At 39.8% G+C, this 15,173-nt stretch overlaps 1 protein-coding gene across 3 annotated transcripts in view; it reads right to left on the reverse strand.

Moving 5' to 3' along the window:
- Nucleotides 1-15,173, reverse strand: part of SLC25A26 (solute carrier family 25 member 26) — a 142,678-nt gene that overhangs the window by 101,233 nt on the left and 26,272 nt on the right. The window contains exons 4-5 of one of the 3 annotated variants that reach the window (XM_060308692.2): nucleotides 2,779-2,883; nucleotides 1,359-1,406 (exon numbers count right to left, since the gene is read on the reverse strand). The exons of 1 other annotated variant lie outside the window; for it this stretch is intronic. In XM_060308692.2, coding sequence (XP_060164675.1) covers nucleotides 1,359-1,406; nucleotides 2,779-2,883 — 153 coding nt within the window. The remainder of the gene's footprint in view (nucleotides 1-1,358; nucleotides 1,407-2,778; nucleotides 2,884-15,173) is intronic. One more of the 3 variants, XM_030867668.3, reaches the window with a different exon arrangement.

Here is a 15,173-nt window from a genome sequence, read left to right on the forward strand (position 1 = left end):
CACCTCACCGAGGTGAAACCTGAGTAAATAACATGTGTTTAGTGAGTGGGAAAATAAGTACAGAATGAAGATACAGTGCAGGTGTTATTTTGAAAGGCAGAAGTCATCTTCACACAAATAACTAATTTTGAAACATTCAGTCTGCCTTCAGAAGTTTTTCCAAGATATACATCAACTACACCACACTACACTAAAGGTTATTACTTTGTGGAAATCAAAGCTTTAAATAACATGTAACAGTGCTGGTGTTTCATAAAGAAGACTGTAATCTACACTAACAACAAACAAGCAAACAAACAAAATAAACAAAAAGACTACCTGGGAGTAAAATTCAGACTTCAAAGATTTCAATATTCTGCTAATTATGACAATATGTATTTAAATTAAACACATTTTTATAAATGAGAATGTTTTAGCATCCAAGGGAAATCCAAACAGAAAACAAGGATTCAGAGCAGAGGTATGCAGAATCTCTTCTGTATTTTAATAGATTATGTCCTAATCCTTTTCACAATGTACACCTATATCAAATCATCACACTGTACACTACGAATGCCTCACAATTCTATTTGTCAATTATATGTCAAAAAGCTAAAAAACAAAAAACCCTAGGATTTAAACTCACTAAAAAAAAAAAAAAATTATGTCCCAAACCAAACAAAGACTTCTCTTATATCCCATACCCCAGTTATCTATAAATCAACTTTTAAACTTCAAAACAGCCTCCTCTATATGAACCAAAAATTAAAACATGCTTCCTGCAGTAATATATGTACTAAAATCACTTTGCTTTTTCAACCAAAAAAAGAAGACATTGACCACATATTGAACCGCAGAATTTCGGAACTGGAAGGCTTGCTCTGGGGGCACACTGCACTGCAAGTCACGGGCAGGGTCAGCTCTCCAGTGCAGACTGAACTTCCCAATTCATCATATTTTGCTATCAGGAAGACAAGAGCTAACTGCATGATTTTTCACATAAAAATAGACCTTTGGGACACTTGTCTCCCAGGGTGCTTCTTTCCTTACCAATTTTTCACTCATTCTGTATATTACAGTAATTAACTTGATATCTTACCCTTAGTAGTTATTTCTTCATATCTTAGCTATCACAGCCATGTAGCCGCCTATGATAAGACTGAAGCTCTAGGATGGGCCTTCTGACCACTGGGGCTGCTCTTTCAGCTGACCCATTCTACCCAGTCATCAGATGTAAGAGCCAAGATAAGACTAAACAGTGTTTTAAAAAGTGATCATAATTTCCCTTTGTAATTTTTTAAACCAGTCTCTCCAAATAAATTTACTAAACAAAGCATATCATTCTTTTGTAGTTCAATATTGGAAATTAAGTTACTTACCTCTCTTAAAACAGTGCTTTTGTAGCCTCGATATAATCCTTGGATGCCCTGAAACAAACAAAAAGCCAAGACCTCAGAAAGTTAGAATAGCAGAGACTTCTAAATGACATTCTGCATGAAGCAGATTTACCTTTTCTAAAGTTTGAGTTTTGAAATATTCACAATGACTACAGTTCTATAAGAGGTTAAAGCTTTTAAACTGGCTTAAAGTATATAAAGCTCAGATCAGCTCCCTTTAAAATGGGAACATCTCTAATAATAAAGCTGACTACATATTAAACTTTACTTATTTTCAACATTTCTTCTCTTGAAAAAAAATACTTGAGAAGCTTTAAATAAACATTTTCAAAACCAAATGCACACAGAATGCCAATTATCCTTTCACAAAAGAACAGAACTATATTTTATAGTTTCAACTATAAGACGTCACAATGCATGAATAATCTCTCAATAGTGAGAGATACCTCTAGACAAGCCTTGACTTATCTGTTTAACTATCCACACGATTCAACAGGGACCCTTTACTGAACTGATCTCAATCATACAATTAAACGCTCAATGTCTTCTCACCTAGGTGACAGAGGGATTAAGAATAAAACTTTTCTAGGGCTTCCCTAGTGGCGCAGTGGTTGAGAGTCTGCCTGCCGATGCAGCGGACACGGGTTCGTGCCCCAGTCCGAGAAGATCCCACATGCCGCGGAGCGGCTGGGCCCATGAGCCATGGCTGCTGAGCCTGCGCGTCCGGAGCCTGTGCTCCACAATGGGAGAGGCCACAACAGTGAGAGGCCCACTTCAAATAAAAAAATAAATAAATAAATAAATAAATAAAAGAATAAACCTTTTCTAAAACCTAGACTCACTGAAATTTTCATGTGACTGATTCCATTTTAAAGAAAAAGAAGGGCTTCTGTACAAACTATAAAGAAGAGCAGCTCACTGGTCCCTAGCCACATGGCCAGCACACATGAAATTTGATCCACAGGTTAACATGAACCAGTACAAGAGGAATTACATTTTATATAAACATTACGACATCGGTCACTAATATCAGTCCATTACCACAGGTCTCTTCCATGGGTCCTCAAATTCTATACTGATGTTTTAATATAATATCTTTATTCACTTTACATATTCACTATTTATTCCATATCTGATTCCAAAAGAATGATAAGACTACTGCAATGTAGGACACACACTTAGTAGTGTGGTTGTTTAGAAATTTGAAAAAGAAATAAAAATGAAACTAAAAATTTTGAAAACAATGGAAAGGCAAAGATAATCTTAGCATAAAAAGTTGCTATAATTGGACAATAAATTTAGCTTTAAGGTCTCTTCTAAGGCTCCTAAGATGAGGGCCACAGTATTCCTATTAGCTGCCACACAATATTCTCAATAAGAGAGCTTAAAAACATATTCTCACCTCTTGACATAAGATGTTAGAGAAAATGTGAAATGTTCCTGAAGAAGCAGATACCTGTGCCCTCTGCTTAACTACTTCAGAAGGAACTCGAATCAGGCAAGCAACCTAAAATATACAAATTTAATTATATCCTTAAAAAGAAGTAACTGCTATGAAAAAGGAAACAGCTTCATAAACAAAAATTACAGTTAAACAAAAGCATAATGTACAGGCTCGGTTCAAGATGCGAAAAGTTGGGGGTTTTTTTCGGTTTTGTTTTGTTTTTTTAACCTAAAACACTTAGAGCATTACTGGACATGCATTGTGTTACCAACACAGAACCTCTCCTCCCTGATCCCACGTAGATCCTCCTACCTCCTGCCTCACTGCTCCAAACAAATCTGTCTGTAAGCCACTCGATGGGAAGAAGCACATGCACTCATTCTGAACTCCCAATACCTACGAGGACATCTAGCGGTCACATGACAGCCATTTCAAACATGTTTGCTCAATGAATGAATCAAAAGGGCCTTAGCTTTACTGGAGTAACACACATCAGTAGAGGCAAGACTGAAAAGCGGCTGGTTACCCCAAACCCTCCAACCCACCCCACCCCCAGCCTCGGCCAGCTCCCAACCGCAGCAACCCCCGACCTCCCCAACACCCAACAGCTGAGGAGTAACTCCAGGCACTCCCGGGCCCTGCTCCAGCATTTGAGTTGACGTAGGTCCCGACTAGTCAACAAACAATTGTAATATCACCCTTGGTGACATGCCAGGGTCAGTTACACGCCACTCAACCTCACACTTCCAGGACTCCGCCTTCAGTAGCCCACTTATCTTCAGAAATATTAAGAATTGGTCAAACCGGAAAGAACTGGTCTGCCCACTGAAGGACAGAAGGCAGGGGAAAGGGCAGCAGGCAACAGGGAGGGAGACATATAAACTGATATTTTAAACTGTTTTAATGGAAGTCCTGTATTGAAGCCTCTGTACACTAAGCAGCCTGTCAAGGATACAAACTTTTTTTCCAATGTGGAATTCACACACCTGACTCTGGTGTTCAGTATTTTGTATATGGTTAAGGAGATTAATTTTAAAACTTTCACAATATATATTTCATATACAAATATATGTATTTGAGGCACAGTAAGAAATGTGGACAACCTTCACTGACACACGCAGCAAAATGGAAACAACAGGAAATTTAACAAAACCGTCCCACCAAACAGGATGTTTGCCCTTTTCAAGAGTCTCCTAATTCCTAATTTGAGATGACTACCCAATTTGGATATTATATAAGGCTTTGTCTTTCTAATGTTAAGTAGCTCTAAGGTACAAATCAGCAAACTTTTAATGTAAAAGATCAAATAGTAAATATTTTAGACTTTGCCAGCCAGATGGTCTCTGTCACAACGGTGCGACCATGCTGTGGGAACACAAAAGCAGCCATAGATAATAATGTGTAAGTGAATGGTGTGACTGTGTTCCAATAAAACCTTATTTATAAAGACAGGTGATGGTCTGCCAACCCCTGCTCTAGGTATAAACACTGGCAAATCCTTCTTTGGTATTAGCCTTGGTAAGAGCAGAGCAGGCACAGAACAGATGTAGGTCTCAGCAACCCCAGGAAACAAGGGGTAGGGATGGCAGGTAATGTGATTCTAGGTGTCATGGAGTCAGCTAACAAGGGTGTATCACCTCTGAAAAGTAGCTCAAAAGGAATAGTACTTTATGTGGACGCACTCCAACTGATAGGGTTAGGATAACACACCAGTTGGAGTGCATTAATGACCTGAAGTTATTTTTCTCCCCAAACTGACAAGACTCACAAAACAATATAATCTACTTTCTTTTTCTTCCTTCATCAAACATTTGAATGCCTTTTGTCTGCAAAGATATCTACAATTTGGGCCAATGTATCTTTCCACCCACAGTCTCCCTTCAAATTTACCTGATTCAGTTCAACAAAAACATGCAGAGCCAGACACTGCACAAGACACTGCCTGGTAAAGAAAACTAAGATGGTGCCCTGACTTCAAAGAACTCACAGCCACGTATAAACAGTTTCAATAATACTGCTACATGGCAAGAGATAGAGTAAGATTAAAAAGAGGCAAAGACAAGTATCATAGCAAACGGAGAGGAGGGGTATTTAGTCCAACCTCCAGACTGAGGGAAAACTGCCAGAGATTATGCCTTCACAGAACCTTCCAAAGGAGCAAGAATTAGCTGGCAAGAAAGGTAAAAAGGGCATGATGGGGAGTGGAAACAGAAAAGCACACAATATGAAAGCAGGGTGTTCAGGGGTAACAGAACCATCCCATATCAAGTTAGCATTCTACAGTGTGTACCCACCCAAGCCATTCCATATCACCAAAACCTCAAGTTTAAGGTCAAGAGTAATGGGGAGTAAGACTGAACAGACGGCCAAGAAGGCCCTGTATGCCATGCAAGGAGCTTGGACTTCATTGCATAGACAATGGGACCAACTGCAACAGTTTAGGCAGAGGATCTGTAGCAACATGGGTGGAGTTGGAGGGCATTATGCTGAGCGAAATAAGTCAGAGAAAGCCAAATACCGTATGGTATCACTTAGATGTGGAATCTACAAAATACAACAAACTAGTGAGTGCAACGAAAAAGAAGCTGACTCACAGATACAGATAATATGCTAGTAGTTACCAGTGGGGAGAGGAAACGGGGGAGGGGCAATATAGAGGTAGGAGATTAAGAGGCACAAACTATTATGTACAAAATAAGCTACAAAGGTATACTGTACAAACACAGGGATAGTTTGTGTTGTGTACAACACAGCCAATAGTTTACAATAACTATAAATGCAATATAACCTTTAAAAGTTGTAAACTACTATATTGTACACCTGTAACATATAAGTACATCAACTATACTTCAATAAAAAAATAAAATAAAATACACACAAAGTTTGGGGAGAGGAATGATAACCTGTGCTTTAGGGACATCACTCTGGCCGCAGTAGGTAGAAGAATAGTTGCAGGATAGAAGAGAAAGATAAGAAGCAAAGAGGAAAGACAAAAAGAAGGCAAGACACAAGCTCTGAGACTACTACAACAGTTCTACAGAAGATACCAGGAAATGAATATGGCTCAGAGAAGAAGGTTCAAATTTGAGCGAAGAGTCAGGAGTAAAATGAAAGGACCTGGTGACTGATAAGAGGTCAGGAGTGGGGAGAGAGTAAGATGCTCCTACAATACAGTGGTGCCATTAAATGAGACCGGGGGGCAGAGGAGGAAAACAAGTTTAGAGCAAAAAGGATAAACTCACTCTGGGAAATGCTGAGCAGGAGAAATCTGTGGCACATGTAAGGGGCTGTGACTATCCAAGAAATTAATATCTGACTATAAAGCTAGAAAATAACAAGGCTAGAGATACAGACATAGAAGTCATCAGCACATAGGTGATGGCTGGAACCAAGAGAATAGATTACCTAAATAAAGAGCAGGGCTTCCCTGGTGGCGCAGTGGTAGAGAGTCCGCCTGCCGATGCAGGGGACACGGGTTCGTGCCCCGGTCTGGGAGGATCCCACATGCCGCAGAGCGGCTGGGCCCGTGAGCCATGGCCGCTGAGCCTGCGTGTCCAGAGCCTGTGCTCCGCAACGGGAGAGGCCCCAACAGTGAGAGGCCCGCCTACCGCAAAAAAAAATAAAAATAAAGAGCAAAAAGGGAAGGTCAAAAGGCCAAGAACGGAAGCCCAAGGAACACCCACTCTTACAGAGCAGACAAAAAGAGAAGAACTGATCAGACATATGAGAAGGAGGAAATCGCTATGGTGAACACTGGTCTTCTGTGGCTGCCCAGTTTTCAACTCTCATATGTGAGAGGCTTCCCAGCTCAAGAAAACAAAGGGTTCAGTCACTCTCCTCCCTGGCCTTGTCACCAGCTTAGGTCCAGCCACAGGCTTGCTGCCTCATGAGAAGCGTGGCTTGTATATCCTCCAGCGTAACCTTGTCACACAACTGGATTCCAGGCAAGAAAGGGCCTCCTCAGCTGTCCCCTAGTTGGTGTCCACTTGGCCACAATTGTGTGACACGGCCACCCCTTGTTAGGAAGGCTGAGAATATGTAGATCTAGCAAAGGGTTAGGTAGACTGCCACCCAAACCAAATCGAGGGAGAAGCGGAAAGTAACTTAACAGTCTCTGCCAACTTTCCAAAAACCAACCTTTTTTCCCACAGGTTAGCCAAGATCAATTTCAACTGAAAGCGACCAAGAATGTCACTCGATATTCAAGGGGACCAGAAGTCTCAGATGGAGATTTGCAGAGCAAGGGGTCAAGAGTATCAACCAGTGCACACATGAGGGTTACTGGAGTTCCCAAGAATTGTTTCAATGGAGGGCTGGGCCAGGAGACCCATTACAGTGAATTCATAAGTGATTCAGAGATGAAGGCAGGCAAGTAAAGAACTACACCAGGAAGCTGGTGGAGACGTTAGGAGAGATGGGTTCATGGCTAAAGGAAGTTCTTTGTCTTATCCAGGATGGTAAGTATTTGTACATAGGATGGGGGAAAGTGGTAACAGCAAGGCAGAGATTGACAATTTAGGAAAGAAATGGGATAACACATGAAGACCCCAGAGGCTATGCAAAAGGTAGAGCCAGGAGCCCAAGCACATGCCGACACTGCTAGGATGACCACCTTTGCCTGTGCTGCCCCTCAGCATAGGGTACCATCCTGCATCTAAACTGGGCTTTTCATTCAGGGCTCAACTCCAGGAGGGAATGAGCAGTGGTCTGGGTGAGGGTCTTCAGACCTAGACTGTGGCCCCAGCTTTGTCAGTGATCTCTCAAGCATTGTTGGACCAGAAATCTTCATGGTACCCTTTTAGGCTTTGATTTCTAAAATTCTTAATTTTCTCCAATCATACCTTCTCTTTTTTACTTCAAAAGATTCTCCTTATTCTCCAAATAAACTATTTCCTCACTATTCTCATTCCCCCAAAAAAAACTATTTTAACTGAAAATTTTTTACTTATTAACTTATACCATATAGTTTTTTAAATATATTACTTTCTCTCCTACTAAACGTAAATACTGTGAGGGCAAAAAGAAAATATGCATTAATTTTACTAATCAACTGGAGTCAACTGGGACGGCGGAGGGGACGGGAAGCACTCTGGTATATTTTTTTCCAAGCTTTATTTAGGTTTGACAACATTTTGTCTACTATTTTTTGGTATTATTTCATGTAAAGTAAATAAAACTACCCAAGAGGGGAAATGCAAAAATTACTCATTTCCAAAGAAATACCTTACCAATACTCCAGAATTTTTAAAATACATTTTTTTTCTTTGAACTGAAGAGAGTATCTTTATATATAGTTATAAAAAGACTAGAAAAAATAGAGTTGGATTACAGGTGATGTTTCTCCTTCTTTTCTGCCCACTTGCATTTTCTAAATTCTCTACAATGAACATGTATGATTACTTCATAAGTTTCTTTAACATAATTTCAAAGGGCAAAAACATTTGTTATGCACCAAAGCTTTTAAGTGAGGAACAAAATAAAATCAAAGGACTAACTTAAAATATGCTTTTAGATGCAATCCTATTTATTAGCCTTGACAAAAGCAACATTTAGCTTTAATTTAGTGACAATAACACACACACCCAAAACAGACTAAAGAGCTTAACACTAAGGCCTAAAACTGGGTATAAATTATGTTACTTTTGGTAAGAGTGTAAACTTTTAAATCCATGCTAATAAACCAGGATAGAAAATTAAGTCCACTGAAACTTACATGAAGCTTACAGGGCAGCTCCCAGCATCTAAAACTCATTACAGAAATGAAAATAAATAAATAAGAAAAGAAAGAAAAGGGTACTCTAACACCTTGTATTTTTCAACTCAAGAGGTCAAGAGGGAAATATGACCCCAATATGTCAAGAAAATACGAACTGTCCACTTTTGTGCCTTGGCATAAATATTTATAGAACTTCATGCCTCGTAACCCTCCGTGTTCTTACATTATATTTTTATTTCTTAAAAGTACAGCAGCAGAAGAGAAATTTTGTAAAGGTCCTCAGATGAAAAACAATCTAACAGAAGAGGTACAAAGCACCCAGCATGGTTTCCTGACTTCCCCGGCATGGCAATTTTGGTGTAAGAGGCCACAAAGTAATGCCTCTATTTCCTTCAGCAACTCCCTTGCCTTCCATTTGGTTTTCTATTAACTCTGATCTTTCTTAGATTTGAATCTGAGCCGCCACGGAGTATTTCCACTGCACAGGAACAAAAACATGTTATAGTATCATGGTCCTATGAAAGGAAATAAAGGTAATGTCATCTGTGGGTCTTGGGGTAAAGCCATTCTTCAGAGCATCCTTTCCTCAGACGTCCGGGGTTCAGTATGAAACCATGACCCAGGGACGGTGACATTTTCATTAAACCCAAAAATGGTGTATATGTTAAAGTTCTAACAAAAGACAACTAAAGCTTTCCATAAAGAAAATACATGTCCCCAGTCTTTTTTAAATCAGCATTAAAATGCAATACTGGCCTCAGTGGAATTTAACAAAAAATCTGAGAAACTTTAAATTGAGAATGATTACAATATTAAAGGTGCTAAGACTTTTCTTTCTTTAACATAAATAAAAACTTTTCTGATATGGTTTTCATTTTTGAAATGGAGAGCAGAATGTCTCCTTTTAGTATTCACTGACCACCAAGATGCAAAACTACAAGTCCTAAGACTAACTGTATGAAAGGAAAAAAAAATCACAGTGAACTCTGGCCTCACATTAGGTATTGTAAAATGAATGAAGGCAGAGAGGAGAGAGAGAGAGAGAAAGATGCTGCTAAACTCCCTGGTTCATTCATTGCCCAAGCCAAGCTCCAGACTTCCACACATCACCTGCCAGCCATTTATAGTCTCACTTCCATCCTCTCACTCTTGAAATGCTCTTCAAAGTGGCTGGACATCACCCACAGTAACTTGTGTTAACACTGTATCTTTTACCCAACTACTTCAACATAGTTCATAAAAAAATATCCAACTTAAGACTTTTCCTTAGGAAACTTAATCAACAGCCTATAAATACTCGTCTCATATTAGAAGCTAATTATCTCAGTATTTAATATATAAATCAATCTGAGATAGAAGTTACCAAAGGTCAGGGAACTATTTGGCCTAGGGAGCAAGGGTAAAACCCAAACCTTTTGATTATCATCTCCAGAATTTTTTTTAATTGAAGTATAGTTGATTTACGGTGTTGTGTTAGTTTTTTGTACAGCAAACTGATTGTTACATATTTTATATATATATATTCTTTTTCAGATTATTTTCCATCAGTTTATTACAAGACATTGAATATAGTTCCCTGTGCTATACAGTAGGTCTTTGTCATTTATTTTATGTATAGTAGTCTGTATCTGCTAATCCCAAAATCCTAATTTGTCCCTCCCCCTGTTTCCCCTTTGGTAACCCTAAGTCTGTTTTCTATGTCTGTGAGTCAATCTCTGTTTTGTAAATACGTTCATCTGTATCATTGTTTAGATTCCCCACATATAAGTAATATCATGATATTTGTCTTTCTTTTACTTACTTTTCTTAATATGATAATCTCTAGGTTCATCCATGTTGCTACAAATGGCATTATTTCATTTTTTTATGCCTGAGTAATATTCCATTCTGTGTGTGTTTGTGCATATACATATACATATATATGCATATATACTCACAACAACTTCTTTATCTGTTTATCTGTCGATGGACATGGACATTTAGGTTGCTTCCATGTCTTGGCTACTGTAAATAGTGTTGCTATGAACACTGGGATGCATGTATCTTTATCAATTATAGTTTTCTCCAGATATATGCCCAGGAGTGGGATTGCTAGATCATACGGCAACTCTTTTTTTAGTTTTTTAAGGAAACTCCATACTGTTTTCCATAGTGGGTGTACCAATTTACGTTTCTACCAACAGTGTAGTAGGGTTCCCTTTTCTCCACACCCCCTGCAGCATTTATTGCTTGTAGACTTTTTGATGATGGCCACTCTGACCAATGTGAGGTGATACCTCATTATAGTTTTGATTTGCATTTCTCTAATAATTAACAATGTTGAGCATCTTTTCATGCGCCTATTGGCCACCTGGATGTCTTCTTTGGAGAAATGTCTATTTAGGTCTTCTGCCCATTTTTTGATTGGGTTGTTTGTTTTTCTGTTATTGAGCTGTATCAACTATTTGTGTATTCTGGAAATTAAGCTCTTGTCAGTCACACTGTTTGCAAATATTTTCTCTGAGTCCACAGGATGTCTTTTTGTTTTGTTTATGGTTTCCTTTGCTGTACAAAAGCTTATAAGTTTGATTAGGTCCCATTTGTTTATTTCTGCTTTTATTTCTATTGCCCTGGGAGACTGATCCAGAATTATTTTTCATTAAAGGTACATCATGTTTACATGCGGCTAATGAGTTTAAAGGTTCCAGGTTTAATTATAAGCTAATTCTTCATGTTTAAACCAGCAACTCTATAATTAGTTCAACAGAAACTTAAGTAAGTTGAATAGAGCCAATCAAAGTTTAATCACATTCAAAGTAAAGCTAGTTTAGACTCTGCCGAGTAAACTCCAAGTGACAAGTTAATGAGAGAGAGAATGAAAATTCAGGGCACTCTAAAATTTTTTTAAAAGCACAGTTTACTTACTTGTATTTTATTCCACATTCCCAAAATTCTTTCTAGAAAGCAGGATTCCAAATTAAGAACACCTAACATTATCTTTCTACACCACCGTTTAAATTCAAAACCCCTACAAGTGAACAGTTCATCTGTTTGTCAATTCTGCCATCTGCTGGTTACAAATGGAATCACAGTTGTTGATAAACGCAAAAGGTAATTGTTAAATCCAAATGTACCTTCCTTAGGGTTTAAATTTTATCCACTCATACTGAGTTATAAGTTCACCATGCCTTTATTCCTTATAAATAAGCCTCTTTCCACGTATACAAATAGCCAATAGGCAGGGAAAGAAAAAAAAAATTTTGTAAGTATAGGTCTTCTCTTTCCTGACAAAACTAACATTCTTGATAACCCAGACTCTAGACAAAAAGTTAATAGTCTTCTCAACAAAAATAATTTATACCTTTTAGGCCCTGTGTCTTGAAGTTATTTATAGAATTTTACAGAACCCAGAGGTAAGCTTCAAACGGCTTTTTCACTTTTATAACTTTCTGTAACAGAATGGGGCCATGATTTCACATTTGATGACAAGTCTCATGGATGGATTTATAGACTTCAACTAATATAAAATCTGAAAACGGAGGAGACTGTAATGCTAACTACACTAATTCCCTATTGCTGCTGTAACAAATTACCACATAATTAGTGGCTTAAAACAACAAAAATCTATTCTAATTCTGGAGCTCAGAAGTCCAAAATGGGTCTAAGTGAGCTAAAAATCAAGGGGGCTTCTAGAAGCCCCCTGCATTCCTTGGTTTGCGGCCCCTTCCTCCGTCTTCAAGACAGCAGCTTAATATCCTAAAACCTCTCTAACACTCCCACTTCCCTCTTACAAGGAAACTTGCGATTACACTGGCCTCATCTGGATGATGCAAAAAAAAATCTTCCCATCTCAAAATCCTCAACTTAATCACATCTGCAAAGTCCCTTTTGCCATGTTAGGTAACATGGCCACAGGTTTCAGGGACTAGGACATCTTAAGGGGGCCGCTGTTTTGCCCACCAATGTAACCAAAGGCAAGTTTTAGAATCCTCACCTTGTCTTAGTTTAAGAAACCCAGAGTGATCTGAGTTCTTAGCATTACCCAAGTAATATACCTCCCATCTCCAGTTGTGCATCAGTTCTGCCATTTTTAAAAGATGACATAAAAAGTAGAAAATGAAGGTCTAATATTTGTCTTAACTATTCACTCTGCAATGGTGTTTTATCGCCCACAGTAGCTAGGAAACCTTGTGTACAGCACTAAACTTCTTTGAATTTCAATTTCTTCATTTTCTGAACTGACAGCCTTCCCAAAACTATAAAATTCTAAAAGTGTACTCCGAACAGCAATTTGTGTGACATGGGACCAGAACCAACACTTAATGAACACTTTATGTATCAGATGCTAGGCTTGAGCACTTTAGAAGTGCTATATCACTTAAGCTTTACAAGAACTGTGAGTGAGGTAGCATTAACCTGACTTTTCAAGATAAGGAAAACAACAGCTTGGTAAGCTTGCATAAAGGACCTATAGACACAGAGCAAATACACAGACAAGTCACCATTCCGACCCTCACCTGCGTAACTTGACAGCTCACGATCCATAAGCTGCCTCCTTTCAGAGGTCCTCAAAATATTCTCTACCTATTTAATACATGTATCCAACTTCTTTATATGCGCCTCAAGGACAGGGGTCAAAACTTCTTATTGTTTCTTAGCACCAATCACAGCACTAGATATATAATAGGCACTCATATATCTACAAGTATTCAATTACAAACCAAAGCAAATTTGTGACAGCGGCATTTAATTCATTATGCTACCAAGAACCCTACTCTTAACAATATGTTAAAAAATAAAGTTTTGTCACTGACAAAGTGCAGACTCCCACAGAAGCGGTTAATCTTAACTTCATCTTGGAGAGAAGTATTCGGTTTTTCCATTAACAGTGTAGTGGTGGTACTGACCAAGTAACATTCTTGTGGTTTAAGTAGGATTCTCCAGCTTCATCATCCTACATGAAAATCATACTCATTGTTTCTATAAAGCTAAACTTAATTTGTGTAGCATAAACTGACACTGCTCTTAAAGAAAAAGCCAACACGGAGCTCCCCTTCCCTCCCATGCACTAACTACACAAGACGATCAATGAAACGCACGGGCCGAGCTCGTGAGTCAACACCACCTGAAGGAATGCTGCATACCACATCAGAGAGAACAAGTCCACACGACAGAAAACAGTCTGAAATGCGGCGGAGAAAGAAGCCATCGGGAAAGAGGAGGGACGGTGGGTAAGCTGCTCCCTGACAAGTGCCTCTGCGAAAAGTCTCTCAGCACATCCATGCGAGTACTTTAAGGAATGACCACCAGCAGGATCATCACTGCACAGGGGTCCTGCCAGGCCCTGCCCTCTTCCTCCCCTTACCACTGTCAGCTCGGGCTCAGAGGGCCGGGACAGCTGGAGAGCTGGGGTGTGCTTCTGAGCTGAGCTCGGGAGACTGACAGCAAGCTCAGCACGCACACACCACAGACATACAACGAGAGGACACAGGTACCCACGAGGAAAGAGGCACTGAAGGAACGCTGCCAGAAGGGCTTTTAAAGGAAGATCCTCCGCCTTGATTCTCGTCAACTCACCTTCTCCCTCTGCATCGCCTGCCTGCCTCAGCGGAGGCTCTAGTCATCTCTCTCCTCGGGATTTCTACAACAGTGTCCTCCCCTCCATTCACACACCATGCCCAACTCCACACAGCTGCCAAAGGATGTTCTTAAAACACCAACCAGTGGTGCTCTCCTGCTCAGCCCTTCAGAGGATAACAGGCAAAACCTCCTCACCAGAGCAGGCAGGGCCCTCCCGGACGACCGGGTCACATCTGTGCTCCACATGAAACTGGAAGGCGTCGAACAAGGGCTTTGCCTAAGTTCAATGGCCCTCCTTGGACTCGCCCGCCTAACAATCATCGTCCAAAACACAGCTCAAGGACTAGCTATTCTCTGAGGCCTTTCCTGAATCAACATCCATCCACCCATCTAATCCACTTCCCTTCAGGCTCTTGTACTTACTTTTCTTAAAATACCTGTAACCCTTTAGTGTACTTCCATACTTACATGTCCATCTGCACGTCTAGACTGCAACTCGCTAAAGGCAGTATCTTGTCATTTTATCCTCAGTGCCGAGAACACACTAGGCCGTCTTAAGATCTAAATCCACACTGGCAGGTAAGGACAACAGAAGTGGTGGAGGAAACTAAGAGGAGCTGAACAAAAGCAGCTGATATAAAAGGAATCAAAGAGGTCCAAGTGGGGAAAGGACATAAAAAGGAAAGGCAACGGAAAGGAAGTTATTTTTCGTAATTCTGTAGAAAATTCTTTGTGTAATTCTTATAATTTAGCATTCCTAAGAAAGAATTACAAAGTCTGTCTGCCTTATGTACTTAATGTTCTGAAGTGAAAAAAAGCTCCCAGGCACAATGGAAAATGAACAGATAGGAGAACAGGGCAAAAGGCCCCCTTGGGAGAGGCACGTGCTTAGATGCATCAGAAAGCAAAGTGCCTGTGTGAGTGTGGCTGGGTATCTAACAGTTCGGTTGCAGCTCCTAATGGTACAGCGAATTTCCTAGCACTGTCTCTACCCTCCTGCCTCAGTGCATCTTGACACACACAGGCATTTTCATCTGCAGCATTCCTGAGAGCTTCCTTCTGACTTGACAGTGACACT

This window comes from Globicephala melas, chromosome 11 (genome assembly GCF_963455315.2).
Source record: "Globicephala melas chromosome 11, mGloMel1.2, whole genome shotgun sequence".
Classification (NCBI taxonomy): Eukaryota; Metazoa; Chordata; class Mammalia; order Artiodactyla; family Delphinidae; genus Globicephala; species Globicephala melas.